Here is a 15,524-nt window from a genome sequence, read left to right on the forward strand (position 1 = left end):
ATTCATAGTCGATTTTTATTTTCTTTCTTATATTCTCTTGCGCTGAAGGACTCAAGTGCCCTGAAAGCAGCTGACACTATGAACGGAGAGGGTGGTCCTGTGAATCAACAGGATCTTAAATGTACCATATACCTAGGGACTGGATCATTTGTATGCTAAAGCCTGCTGTCTGTTAAAAGCGTGTGCTAAAGATTATGGTTAAACATATATTTGTTGGCTAAAACACTAATTCTATGGACTTGAGCTAACCCAAACTGAATGCTGACACTAGAACCGGGACTTTTATTAATGCTACACTATGAATAAATGCTAGGCACCTGAACCTTTGCTAATGCAGTGATGTAAGTCAGTCCTACACAGCTGGACTCTTGCTAAGACCAAACTAAAGGTTCCTACCGCTTTGCTATATGTGTGATAGAGTTTTCATGCATTGTGTGTGAGTATGAGTTCGAAAGTTGAGTGAACAGTAGACGATGTCATAAGGGCACATCTTTGCTAATTGTATTTTCCAAGAAAACCCCTTTCTATCCATAACCCCATCCTAATTGTCTTTCTGGTTTTCCTACTACCCCCTTCCCATCCACAACTTCTTCCTTGCCCTCTTATCCCTATTGATTGCATCGTGGTGACACATTAATCAGCGCTCTGACATCTATGCCAACCAAGGTGGGAGCATTGTGTCATATGGCTTCTGTGGTTATGTGGGTATTTACTGGGATGAATCTAGCAATATCATCACTGTTTCCCTGCAGGGAAGCTTTCCATACATGGCCAGGGAAAGGAAGACGCGACCTGACTCTGACCTTGGGAGTGGCTTTCTGAGGGAGGGCCATTTGAGGGAGTACAAACTTCAGGGTGACAGAGTGAACCCACTATGCCAAAACAGCGCTTTACCAGACTTTCTTGTTACCTGATCGCCTGACTTAACCTACATTATCCACCCTTTATAAGCACTGAGATGAGGAAGTGGAACGGAGTAAGGAGGATCACTAGAAGCGGTAAGCCAATGCTGCGTTCTGGTCATTGGAGGAGATTAACTAACAGATGCCGGGACGTTTAAATATGGCACACCTGAACAGAGCAAGAGACTTTCTTTTCCCGACGCTTGTTGGGACACAGTGGGGGGAGCAGGCTGCAGACCGGAGCAAAGAAACTGTTGAGAGCGACATCCATGAAAGTTGGGCATTAGAGGGTTCACTGCGCTGTTACGTTGAACAGTAGGAGCGGCCGAGCGATGGGGAAAGCAAGGCGGGAACCGAGGAGCCAACGAGACACACTCCCAGTCACCAAATGGGCAGTGGAGGAAACGGTGAGGTGCGAGAAATGCCAAAGATGCCAACACAGACAGGTACGCCGAGAGAAAGAAAGTGGGGCACTAGGGGTGCTTGATGGCGGATGCCACGTACCGTTAGCAGAAGGGGTGAGCATAAAGAATATAATTCACTGGATGCAAAAGAAAGTGATATCGAGTGAGAGATGTAAAAACACCCAAACTCTGAAGCAAGATAAAAAGCCTGTTAGGAGAGTAAACCAGGAACACAGCGAGTCTGGGATACACACTCAAATAGCAGGACACAAACCCTGGCAGGAGAGTAAACCAGGGAGTGGAGAAATGGGTCGAGAGTCCCCCATAACATGAAACTGTGCAAGATAAATAAAAACCCTGGCAGGAGAGTAAACCAGGGAAGTCTGGAAGGGAAGAACCATACCCCTTTTGAAAAATGTTGAACTATAAAATTGAAGGAAACTCAGGGGAATAGCCATACCCCTTGAGATTGTGGAAAAGTCAAGATAAATAGAAACCCTGGTAGGAGAGTGAACCAGGGGCTGGAGAGAAAAGTATACAATTGAAGGAAACTCAGCGGAAGAGTTACACCCTCCCCTGTACTAAGATGGTGGCGCATTGAAAGAAGTGAACTGTACTTTTGAACTGGAGGAAACTCAGGGAAAGGGTCCTCCCCCGCCCCCGAGATTGTGGAGTGATGAAAGTGTTGAACTGCAGAATTAGAGGAAACTCTGGGGAAGAAACGTCTCTCTTGAAATTGTGGAACATCTTAAAAGGACGTTGAAAAGCCAGAAGAATTATAGGGGAAGGGAAAACCCCTTTTTCTGGTGAAACTTTATGGGTTTTCTTTTCTACGCTTTAGAACTACACCAACTCTCTTCCTCAGGATCCTCTCCACCATTCCCCCCTAGCAGTCTGACAGCACTGTGGGTTACCAAGCAGTTACATAACACATTTGCCAATGTATAAATAATACAGAAGTCAATACATAACAATACTATGCAATTGTAATACTATGCAATTGTAGAGTGGAAGGTGTTCTTTTGTAACACATGAAATTAATTAATCACACCAAAGTAGTTGTCTTTTGGCTCACATAACTAATGTTTTTACGAATTCACCATGTTACGGGGCAGTGAACTTGTACACAAAGCCCATTGTGATGAATTTGATTGCTGTATCATAAACCCGTTCCTAAACATGCAGAATAGGGCAGAAACATGTGTCTGGAGTTGCTGATGGTGCATTTGCTCAGAGGAGAATTGCCTAGCATTTTGGTTGAGGATTCAGCTTGTGTGTGGACCATACTGATAATCAAATGAGTATTACTTTTCTTGTAAAATAAAGAGAGTTGACCTTGATCAGGTAATTTTCCTTCTTCATTCTCAGTGGAAGGGTTCTAACACTTTTGGCAAATGTTGGAATGCTTGGGGTTTCATGCTGTCTTAGCAAGGGTCATTCAGACATGGACCACTTACACTCATTGCCACGAGGGATGTAGAACCTTACTGATGATGTCAAGCAAGGCAGAAACAAGTGTCTGGGGTTTCATTTCTATTTATTTATTTATTACAGTTGATGTGCCAAATAACATAAGAGAACACAGTAGTAAATTTGGTAGGGCCCTCTTAGTTGAGAAGGGAATCAGTCATATTTGTTGAACAGACACGTTTTTAGTAGTTTCCTGAAGATAAGTAAGTTCGTTTTTTATGAATGTAGGGCTGGTGTTCCAGAGGGTGGGAGCGGTGACAGTAAAGCTAGTGCCTCTGGCGCACTTGTCTTTGTACCTAGGGATAAAGAGAGAAAGACTTGAAGATGAACGTAGTGGCTGCAAGGCTGACCCTTTGGCGACACAGTGGTTGAGGTAGTAGGGGGTAGAGCTGCAGATGCAGCGGTGGGTGATAGGATTTTGAAGTCAATGCAAGGTTTGATGGGTAGCCAGTTGGCGTCACGCCTGGCTTGGGAGATATGGTCTGAGAATTTTAAGCCCCAGACAGCTCGAAGGGCATTGTTTTGAAGAACTTGGTGTTTGGAAAAGTTCTTGGCAGAAGCTGCCCATAAGAAGGGCATTGCCTTACTCCAGTTTGCTGCCAATGATGGTTCTAGAGAGAGTTAAGCAGTTGTCAGGCAGAAGAAATTGTCTGCTGTGATTGATGAGTTTGATTGTATAAGCTGTATGATATGATATGACAGGTTAAATATTACGCGCTTAACACCCAGAGGGTTCTAAGCGTGGACCCAGGGATCGAACCTGTATTGCTCTGTGTCGTCTTGCTTCCAAGGCGAGCACGTTGCCCCTGAGCTATCCTCCCGAGACCAGATATAGATGCGGTTAGTGCATTCACATGTGCGTTCACATGTCTTGACATGTTAATTTCTGTGTCCAGATAGACCCCAAGAGTTTTAACATGACTAGAGATGGGGATGAGATTGCTGTCTATAGTGAAGGTTGAGTTGACGGGGTCGAGGACCTTCAATCGATAGGGGGTGACACTATGAGTAATTCTGTGTTTTCATCATTGAGGCGGAGGTGGTGGTTTGCCATCCAATTTTGGATGATCCCATAGATTTGGTTGATGGTGGCGGTGTCTTGGGGGTAGCTGCCTGAGAGGGGTAGTAAGATTTGAGTCTCATCAGCGAAACTGGAGTAGGTAATGCTGAGTTTGTCCAAGTGGTCAAAGAGGTGTTTTGTGTAGATACTGTAGAAGGTATGGGGAGCTACAACCTTGGGAAACGCTTAATGGGACAGGGATGGGGTTGGCAGCGGCTTCACCCATGAAGACTGGATGTGGGTTCGTTCAGGAAAGATTTGAACCTCGAGGCTTCTTCGGAGGAGAAATGGAACTTAGTAATGCGGTGTTGGCAAAGGATATTGTGATCAACAAGCTCCAATGCAGCAAATACGTCAAGGGGGAGCAAAATGGCGAGTAGTCTGAGTCACGTATGTTGTCCAGTTGAATCTTAAGATCAAGGAGGGCTGTTTCAGTGCTATGTTTGGGTCTAAAGCCTAATTGTTGGGTGCTGGGGAAATTGTGCTTTTCAAGGTAGAGTTGAGATTGGGCGTATGCTATGCGAACTAGTATTTTGAGGTGGAAAGGGACAGTGGAGATAGGGCGGTAGGTGGTAGCGACAGTAGGGTCAAGAGTGTGTTTCTTGAGTAATGGTGTTACCCAGGCTTCTTTAATGCAGGTTGGGACTTTGCAGGTGGTGAACGAGGCATTGATGAATTTAGTAATGAAGGGGGCAAGGGTGTAGGCACAAAGTTTGACAATGTGTACGGGGCAAATATCCTCTTTGCAATACGAGGGTTTGAGGTGCTGGATGGATTTGGTGTCCTTTGTGGTAGTGACTGTCGAGAAGTGAAATGTGATGGTGGATGGGGTGTCAGGGGATGAAAGGTTAGGCTTAGTTTTAGAGGAGTTTTTAGAGCAAAGAAGGTTTTTTGGCAATGGTTTTATGCCTTAGTTTAAGGTTTGAACTGAGAGAGCAGCTGGATGGTAGTGCACCAGACTTTGTTTTTAGGGAATAGGGATATCAGTAAGATAGCGATCTACAATTCTTTAAGGATGGTGAAAAGCTCTTTAGCATTTGAACTGGCCTTAGAAATCATAGTGTTAAAAGAGTTGGCGTTTGTGGTAATGAGATTGGTTTTCTATTTGTTTGCTGTGGCTAGGAAGGCAAGTTTGTTAAATGAAGTGGGGTTTCTTCTCAATAGATGTTCCAAATAGCATTTATGATTGCGGAGTGAGTGAAGTTCTTCGGAAGGTTACGGGTCATTTGGTCGGAAAAAAAAAGGTCGACAGGACAAATGGTCGACGCAATTTGGTCGAAAGACAAATGGTCGAATTTTAGTTTTTTTGTATTTTCACTTCTTTTTTTGGGGGGGGGGGTTCCCCACCAACCCCCTTTTTTTGCTTAAAAACGCTTTTTTTCCTAAACAAAAACCTGAAAAATCTATATAAAAATAAAAATTCGACCATTTGTCTTTCGACCAAATTGCGTCGACCATTTGTCTGTCGACCAATTTTCTGTCGACCAAATGACCAGACAGCTCTTCGGAGAACCAGATTTTTGCTCATTGTGCTGTTTTTTTTTTTTTGTGGTGCAAGTTGATCTAATGTTTTTAGAATTTTGGAAGTGAGGGGTTGTAGTGGTTGGCGAGGGAATGGGAGGCACAGTTTGAGAGATTATGGGCTGTGAATAAGTGGGTCAAGGTGGGTGCTAGGATGTCTTTTATGAGCTTCTGGCTATTGCAAACTAGGATTGGGAAAGGGGTGGAGTCAATGGTGGTAATGCGAGAGAGGCAGATGGAGATGGAGAATTCGACCAGTGAGTGGTCAGTCCAGGGAAGGGGGCAAATCGTGGTAATGAATAGATTAGAGTTGAAGGTGACTATCCAATCTAGGGTGCAGCCTTTGATATGGGTGGGTATAGTGACCAGTTGCAAAAGGTCAATTTCTGAAAGTGTGGTGGTGAAAGCCATGGCCTTATTGTCTAGGAGGTCGGTGAAGCCCAAATTGAAATCACCCACTAGGATACGTTTGGTGGAGGGTTTGATGAATGAGGTGAAGTGATATAATATTAATGGTGGTTTGCTGTTTAGGAGGCAGGTTTGTAAATAAGATTTTATTACCTGGCACGGAGGGTGCAGGAAGCTCTCTGATGGGCAGGATACTCTTGAAAATAAATTCTACTCCACCTCTGGTTTAGGGGTATGGTCTGCTCCTAAAATGGTATAGTCGAGGGGCATGGTCAGTGACAGTGTAGGGCCGGCGGAGTCATGAAGCCAAGTTTCTGCGATCAACAGGATGTGAAGTTGTTTTTCGACAATCGGTTCATGGATATGAGTAGCGTGGGCACACAAAGAGCATGCGTTGATGAGCGCATACTTTAAGTTGTGGGTATGGGTGGGACGACGGTTGTGAGGGCTGGAAGGAGAGAGGTGGATGGGGAATGCAGTGGGAGGGCAGCAGGTGTGGGGAGAGGTGCTGTGCGTGATGGAAGTCTAGGCAGTTTTGGGGTTCTGATAATGTTAATGTTAATGTTAAAGGACATATGTACAGCGCACTATCACCACCGGAGTGGTGCCCTAGCACTCTGGCTTCTCTGAAAGAGGAAGGGAGGGGGGGGGGGTTAGTGGGAGGGAGCTGGAAAAGTGCAAGAGAACAGTGATGTGCTGTTGGCGGCCTCAGCCTGGTGGGTCTGTTGGCTGGGCCTGGGGTGTTTCCGGCCGGTAGCCGTCGTGTACTGTTGTGCAAGTCTATGTGTGTTTTTGTTTTGTTGTTGCCATGTAGTGATGTTTGTGCGGTTTGTTGTGCTGTAGGTTTGTGGTTGTGTTTGGTTTGGAGTTTGAGAGATGTATGCAGAGGGGGAAATTGTTAGTGCAGTTGGTTAGTTGGCATCTCTATCCTGACTTGAGGCGGTGGGCTTCTGTAATCTCCCCAGATGGGTTTCAGTAGGACACCTACGCCTCTGTCCTGATCTGGGTCCGTCCAGCCTTCAAGGTCCCTTTCACATCTGGCCCCCTCCTCCCCCAGCCTGCCTTGCAGCCCTACCTATCTTTCCTTACCACTCATACAGCCAGTGCACCTGCCAATGTCCACAGCTTAGCTATTGGGGTGATTGCCAATATCCCGACAATTCCAGAACACTGTGGTACCTGGTGGCAACTAAGGGGCGAGTGCGGATGTTGGGTGGGATTAGAGTGGGGATGTTGATTCCGTCTCCATGGGTATCGCCGGTGTTGTACTCTACCTGGTGAGACTCGTCTGGGTGCCGTGGGAGTTTCCCAGTCGGTTCTGGGAGTTGTCCCTGTCTAGTCAAGTTTAGTCATCCCTTTTCCTTTCTGTTTCACTTTTCAGTTTGAGTTTATTGTGTTGAAGAGCTAGGTTTTTAGTAATTTCCTAAATTTTAGGTGATCTTTGGTGTTTCTTATTTCTTTTGGGATGTTGTTCCAGGTTTTTGCAGCTAAGTGGTAGAAGGAGGTGCCTCCAAGTTTTTTCTTGAGGTATGGTTTTGGTTCCAGCTGGATTTCGTTGCTTGACCTGAGAAGTCTAGTTGGGTTGTAGATTGTTATTTTCTTTTGTAGGAATTCTGCTCCTTGTCCGCTGATTGCCCTGTGCGTTATGCACATTGTATCCCCATAGGTGAACAGAAGGCGAAGGTAAAGTGCATGATCGGAGGTTGGCCAGTCTTTGGTAGCTGGTGCAGGGTGTAGATGGTAGGGGTACGGTGTGTGGAGTGGCAGGAGGGCTGCGTGCAGGCCAGGTTGGGTCTGATGGAGAGGGGTGGCAGGAGGTATGTGGGGTTGGGGAGAGGTTTGGCAGACAGGGGCTGAGTACAAGACAGGTTCGATCTGATGGAGAGGGGTGTCAGGAAGTAAGTGGGTTTGGGAAGAGGGCTGGCAGTGGGGGCTGAGTGCAGGCCAGGATGGGTCAGATGGGAAGGGGCGGCAGGAAGTAGATAGGTTGAGGAGGGGGAGTAGTGTATGAGACAGAGATGGTAAGTCCAAGAAGATTTGACAATTGTTTGGGGGGGTTATCGTTGTAAGGCGAAACCGGGCACATGGCCCAGATGATATGTGTGGATTTAAGGGGGTGTAATGCTGGTAAGAAATGAGTGGTGGGGTTGAGGGGTGTAAGAGATATAGTACTGTTGAGGGTTGCCCGGGAGGCAAAATACTGAGGTGGTAGAATGCTTACCTATGGTGTGCAGTTGAGGGCAATGTTGTGGGCAGTTGACGGGGCTCAGGCAGCATGAAGTTGGATGGGCGGTAGTATTGTGGCGGAGAGAGGACTCACAATGGGTACAAGTCTGTCCATTCCCAGACAGGCCACAACAGGCATGGGCTTTATTAGAGGGCCTTGCTGGATGGCCAGCATCGCCTGCCGGCAGATGTTTGCAGCCGGTATTTTCTGGTGCTCGGACCAATCAGGCGTGTCAGGGGCTGAGGCTCCAAGGAAGGCTGGAACGGATCGGTCTGGGGCTACAGGGTATGCAAGAGTGGTTGTCGATGGCGGTGGCCATGTTGGTGTGGAGCGTGAGCTCCTTTGCGTTCCTTTGTAACCCAGTAAGACTGCTCCTGGTGGGGGGGCACATGGAAGTGACGGAGGTGGGCTTGCTTCTAAGAAGGCTGCAGTCTTCTGTGAGGTAACCCGGACAGACATGGTCCTTATTAGAGGTTGTTTTTGTAACTTCGGCTGAGAATTGCCTGCCATTTTGTTGATGGACGTGCACATGGGACCAGACTGATATGCACATGCATATTTTCCTTCTGGTATGGTCAGAGGAAAGGTTATTTGACCTTGTTCGGTCTCAATAGAGGTCCTGTCATATTTTTAAACTAATTATAATACTGCCTGGGAAACACAAAACCATCTACAGATCTCATGCCTATAACCTTTTACATTGTTATAATTCCTTGCATATTAATTCCAACGTAAAGGCATGATCAGTATCCCCCCAATACAAATGATATCACAGCGGTGGAATGAATTAATGGACTACTTTTATGTCAATTCAAATACTTATATTGCTCCAGGATGTCAGGGCGATTTCACGAATACTTTATTGACATATGTGTTGTTTACCTCATCTTTCTTTCTATAATGCCTCGTAAAATAAGATAAATGATGGTCAACAGTGCCCACCCACCTTGTAATAGCACACCATGTTTAGGATAAGGTGGCCTCTTTCTGTGCATAATCATTTTACACTGTCACGCTTCTATTGATGATATTGTGGCCTTTACTCGGATGCTTACCAAGCACTTTCACATTACTCGTTTGATACGATTGTGGTCTACTGTGCATTCTCAACTTTTACTAGTGCACCACTCCGCGTTATGAGATGTGAGGTCCTTTGATTGTTGCGTGCACAGTCACCTGACACTATCATACTTATGTTGCTGGGACTGTGGCTTTGATCTCTGCATGCCGCTTTTGCACTTTAATGATATTATTTTTGTGTCGACGGGACAGTATTGTATTGTTTATTTATTTATAGAGCGCACCTGGCCGTTAAGCAACTGGTATGGTAACAGTGAACCAGTATGCAGTGTTGGTCTGTTTCTGTGCACATTCACCCATACACCTTACATCATCATACCTATCTTTATGAGACTGAACCATGCTGCATACTGCACAATAACCTTGCACCATCACACTGCTTGTGTTGTTGAGATGGCATTTAACCGTCCACGCTCTTTCACAATCACTTTGCTAATGTTGATGAGATGTATGGACTGCCCCTCTGCATGCTCACCTTGCACTATCACAATGCTCATGTTGCTAAAATTATGACCGTTGCCTCTACACGCTCAGTTTAAACTATCACAATCCCTCTGATGATGAGATTGTGGTCTTTGAGTCTGCACACTCACTTTACACTACCACAGTGCTCTTGTTGATGACTTAGTGGCCTACACCCTTAAACACTTACAGTGTACTGCTACATTGCTTGTGTTGATGAGATTGTACTCTTTGCCTTTATGTCCCTGTGCAATAGAACACTTATCATGTTGATACAATCTTGATCTGTTTCTCTGCACACTCACCTTGCACTGTGACACTGCTTGTGTTGATGAGATTCTGGTCTTTGCCTTGATGCCACTGTACAATAGAACACTTATCATGTTGATACACTCTTGATCTGTTTCTATGCACACTCACCTTGCACTATGACACTGCTTGTGTTGATGAGATTCTGGTCTTTTCCTTTGTATCACTGTGCAATAGAATACTTCTCATGTTGATACACTCTTGATCTGTTTCTCTGCACACTCACCTTGCACTATGACACTGCTTGTGTTGATGAGATTCTGGTCTTGGCCTTTGTATCACTCTGCAATAGAACACTTCTCATGTTGATACACTCTTGATATGTTTCTCTGCCTATGACACTGCTTGTGTTGATGAAATTGTGGTATTTGCCTTTGTATCACTGTGCAATAGAACACTTCTCATATTGATACACTTTTGATCTGTTTCTCTGCACATTTACCTTGCACTGTAACACTGCTTGTGTTGAGATTCTGGTCTTTGCCTTTATGTCACTGTGCAATAGAACACTTCTCATGTTGATACACTCTTCATCTGTTTCTCTGCACACTCACCTTGCACTATGGCACTGCTTGTGTTGATGAGATTGTGGTATTTGCCTTTGTAGCACTGTTGAATAGAACACTTCTCATGTTGATACACTCTTAATCTGTTTCTCTGCACACTCACCTTGCACTGTAACACTGCTTGTGTTGATGAGATTCCGATCGTTGACTTTATGTCACTGTGCAATAGAACTCTTCCCATGTTGATACACTCTTGATCTGTTTCTCTGCACACTCACCTTGCACTGTAACACTGCTTGTGTTGATGAGATTCCGATCGTTGCCTTTATGTCACTGTGCAATAGAACACTTCTCATGCTGATACACTCTTGGTCTGTTTCTCTGCACACTCACCTTGCACTATGACACTGCTTGTGTTGATGAGATTTTGGTATTTGCCTGTATGTCACTGTGCAATAGAACACTTCTCATCTTGATACACTCTTGGTCTGTTTCTCTGCACACTCACCTTGCACTATGACACTGCTTGTGTTGATGGGATTTTGGTATTTGCCTTTATGTCACTGTACAATAGAACACTTCTCATGCTGATATACTCTTGGTCTGTTTCTCTGCACACTCACCTTGCACTATGACACTGCTTGTGTTGATGAGATTGTACTCTTTGCCTTTATGTCACTGTGCAATAGAACACTTCTCATGCTGATATACTCTTGGTCTGTTTCTCTGCACACTCACCTTGCACTATGGCACTGCTTGTGTTGATGAGATTTTGGTATTTGCCTTTATGTCACTGTACAATAGAACACTTCTCATGCTGATATACTCTTGGTCTGTTTCTCTGCACACTCACCTTGCACTATGACACTGCTTGTGTTGATGAGATTGTACTCTTTGCCTTTATGTCACTGTGCAATAGAACACTTCTCATGCTGATATACTCTTGGTCTGTTTCTCTGCACACTCACCTTGCACTATGACACTGCTTGTGTTGATGAGATTCTGGTATTTGCCTTTGTATCACTGTGCAATAGAACACTTCTCATCTTGATACACTCTTGGTCTGTTTCTCTGCACACTCACCTTACACTATGACACTGCTTGTGTTGATGAGATTCTGTTATTTGCCTTTATGTCACTGTGCAATAGGACACTTCTCATGCTGATACACTCTTGATCTGTTTCTCTGCACACTCACCTTGCACTATGACACTGCTTGTGTTGATGAGATTTTGGTATTTGCCTTTATGTCACTGTACAATAGAACACTTCTCATGCTGATACACTCTTGGTCTGTTTCTCTGCACACTCACCTTGCACTATGACACTGCTTGTGTTGATGAGATTGTACTCTTTGCCTTTATGTCACTGTGCAATAGAACACTTCTCATGCTGATACACTCTTGGTCTGTTTCTCTGCAGACTCACCTTGCACTATGACACTGCTTGTGTTGATGAGATTCTGGTATTTGCCTTTGTATCACTGTGCAATAGAACACTTCTCATCTTGATACACTCTTGGTCTGTTTCTCTGCACACTCACCTTGCACTATGACACTGCTTGTGTTGATGAGATTGTACTCTTTGCCTTTATGTCACTGTGCAATAGAACACTTCTCATGCTGATACACTCTTGGTCTGTTTCTCTGCACACTCACCTTGCACTATGACACTGCTTGTGTTGATGAGATTCTGGTATTTGCCTTTGTATCACTGTGCAATAGAACACTTCTCATCTTGATACACTCTTGGTCTGTTTCTCTGCACACTCACCTTACACTATGACACTGCTTGTGTTGATGAGATTCTGGTATTTGCCTTTATGTCACTGTGCAATAGGACACTTCTCATGCTGATACACTCTTGGTCTGTTTCTCTTCACACTCACCTTGCACTGTAACACTGCTTGTGTTGATGAGATTCCGATCGTTGCCTTTATGTCACTGTGCAATAGAACACTTCTCATGCTGATACACTCTTGGTCTGTTTCTCTGCACACTCACCTTGCACTATGACACTGCTTGTGTTGATGAGATTCTGGTATTTGCCTTTATGTCACTGTGCAATAGGACACTTCTCATGCTGATACACTCTTGATCTGTTTCTCTGCACACTCACCTTGCACTATGACACTGCTTGTGTTGATGAGATTTTGGTATTTGCCTTTATGTCACTGTGCAATAGAACACTTCTCATGCTGATACACTCTTGGTCTGTTTCTCTGCACACTCACCTTGCACTATGACACTGCTCGTGTTGATGAGATTCTGGTATTTGCCTTTATGTCACTGTGCAATAGAACACTTCTCATGCTGATACACTCTTGGTCTGTTTCTCTGCACACTCACCTTGCACTATGACACTGCTTGTGTTGATGAGATTCTGGTATTTGCCTTTATGTCACTGTGCAATAGAACACTTCTCATGCTGATACACTCTTGATCTGTTTCTCTGCACACTCACCTTGCACTATGACACTGCTTGTGTTGATGAGATTCTGGTATTTGCCTTTATGTCACTGTGCAATAGAACACTTCTCATGCTGATACACTCTTGGTCTGTTTCTCTGCACACTCACCTTGCACTATGACACTGCTTGTGTTGAGATTTGCGCTTTGTAGCATGCTGCTTTCGTAGCCGCTCACCAATGCCTGAGCCACCATGTCATGAGTAAGTGATGCTCCATTTGCAGTGCATTTGCAGAAGCGCAGCTGGAAATACACTGTGAAGGGACTCCGGCTGCAAAGTGAGGAAGAAGGTTATTAAAGCATTTTTATGAATTACTATTTCAGGCTAATCCTTACCCACGTATTGAGAGTGAAATGGGGTGACATGTTGAAAGCAAGCAGTTCTGGACGCATGAAAACGAGTCGGTGTTCTTTTGGTTACTGGGAGCATGGACACGTCTTTTACAGGGGAATACTGCCATATGTTTGGCACTAACCGGATGAAAACCGTTTTCCAAGGTAATGTTGACATATATTGTGAACAAGGACACATTTACACCTGTTGGACAATGTTGGCATATAGTATTGGGCACTAGCAGTATTAAAATGTGTTTTATAGAGCAAAGCTGGCATATATTAGGCACTGGCAGCATGAAAACATATTTTTATAAGGCAAAACTGTTGGGCGCTGGGTTTGCAGCATGAAAGTAGCATTGGGCTGCAATACTGTGTTGACAGTGCATTTGATATGCATTGGGCGCTGTGCTGCATGAGCATGTGTTGTACTGGGAAATGCTTCCGCATGTTGTTTAGGAAGACCCTTATATTTGTTCTTTGGGCACAACCAGCATAACATGCATTATACACATGTGACTCCAGCCACTGGTTCAGAGCCAGTAAAGTGGGGCTGGGGGCTTCTGGCATTTACGAGAAGCCACCTTCTCTGTGATGCAACACCTACTTGGCTTAAGGAGGATACCCCAGAGCTGTCCCAAACCACCCGTGCAAAAGTCAAGGATGCAGACAACATATTGTATGGTGAATAGACTGAGGGTAAGTAGTGGGGTATCCGCTTCATGGAAAGGAAAGAATGTTATTTCCCTAATCCTAAAGCATTACACACCTTTCCCAGTAAAACCCCCTCAAATGAGAGATTGACATCTAAACCATTAACGTATGAGTGGCTCTACTTTGTGATCCCTGATCACAGATCCATCCCTGGTATAGGGCTCCCAGGTCCGCCTGCCGAGTATGCAAGCTGCAGCCTGATAGAAACAGCTCAGCTGTCACTAAAGTCTCAGGGAGCTAACACTTGTGCTATGTGCAGAACCGCCACCAAGAAACACAGACACTCACACAAACCGAAAGAGACTGGAGCTGACTCTGCATGCCACTAAGTAGGCCACCTGATTCCAACATGGCAGAACTTTGGGCTGTGGGGCACAGGACACAGCCGAAGCCTCATGTAAGACAAATAAACCATACCTGGAGGAAACACCCAACATTGGCCATAGATTTGAGGGAAGATGCGTAACCCCTTAGCCTGGGCCAGCCCCGATCCATAAAGCAAATTGGGCCACAAACACAAATATCACAGCCCTCATTCTGTCAATCATAGCATCACATCAGAAGGGATGGGGCCTAGCAGTTTGGGCTGGACTGACCCTTTTGGGGTGGGACCAAGCCTGATTTTCATATGGTCTTTCCCCTTCTGTAATGGCTTGGCAGGCGAAGAACGATGGTCTGGAGGGTTGCCCAGAGCAATGCCAGAGGTTAAGATTCATTCTAAACCTTTCAGCCATCACCTCTTTGTTTTTGCTTTGTCACCCCGAGTGGGACGGATATGCCCAGACGTGGGTCCCCTGCCTGCTGGGCATAGAGACCCAAGCTACTCCTCACTGATGAGGCCCAACAAGGCTGAACCATGTCTGCGGATGCTTGTGGTCTCGTGAAGAAGGGATGTGGCCTAGCAGTTCGGGATGGACTGCCCCTTTTGGGGTGGGACCAAGCCTGATTTGCATATGGTCTTTATCCTTCTGTAATGACTTGGCAGGCGAAGAACGATGGTCTGGAGGGTTGCCAAGAGCAATGGCAAAGGTTAAGATTCATTCTAAACCTTCCAGCCATCACCTCTTTGTTTTTGCTTTGTCACCCCGAGTGGGACGGGAATGCCCAGATGTGGGTCCCGTGCCTGTTGGGCCTAGAGACCTGGGCTACTCCTCACTGATGAGGCCCAACAAGGCTGAAACATGTCTGGGGATGCTTGTGGTCTCGTGCAGAAGGGATGTGGCCTAGCAGTTCGGGCTGGACTGCCCCTTTTGGGTTGGGACCAAGCCTGATTTTTCTTTGGTCTTTCCCTTTCTGTAATGGCTTGGCAGGCAAAGAACAATGGTCTGGAGAGTTGCCCAGAGCAATGCCAGAGCTTAAGATTCATTCTAAACCTTCCAGCCATCACCACTTTGTTTTTGCTTTGTCACCCCGAGTGGGACAGATATGCCCAGACGTAGGTCCCTTGCCTGCTGGGCCTAGAGACCCAAGCTACTCCTCACTGATGAGGTCCAACAAGGCTGAAACATGTCTGGGGATGCCTGTGGTATCGTGCAGAAGGGATGTGTTCTAGCAGTTTGGGCTGGACTGCCCCTTTTGGGGTGGGACCATGCCTGATTTGCACTTTGTCTTTCCCCTTCTGTAATGGCTTGGCAGGTGAATAACAATGGTCTGGAGGATT

At 45.5% G+C, this 15,524-nt stretch overlaps 1 protein-coding gene across 2 annotated transcripts in view; it reads right to left on the minus strand.

Moving 5' to 3' along the window:
• The window catches only part of LOC138488151 (transmembrane protease serine 11D-like), a 942,850-nt gene that overhangs the window by 80,395 nt on the left and 846,931 nt on the right, over window positions 1-15,524 (minus strand). For both annotated transcript variants that reach the window (XM_069614932.1, XM_069614931.1), the window contains one exon: window positions 12,928-13,088. In XM_069614932.1, the coding sequence (XP_069471033.1) occupies window positions 12,928-13,088 (161 nt within the window). The remainder of the gene's footprint in view (window positions 1-12,927; window positions 13,089-15,524) is intronic.

This window comes from Ambystoma mexicanum, chromosome 9 (genome assembly GCF_040938575.1).
Source record: "Ambystoma mexicanum isolate Mex_15411 chromosome 9, UKY_AmexF1_1, whole genome shotgun sequence".
Taxonomy (NCBI): Eukaryota; Metazoa; Chordata; class Amphibia; order Caudata; family Ambystomatidae; genus Ambystoma; species Ambystoma mexicanum.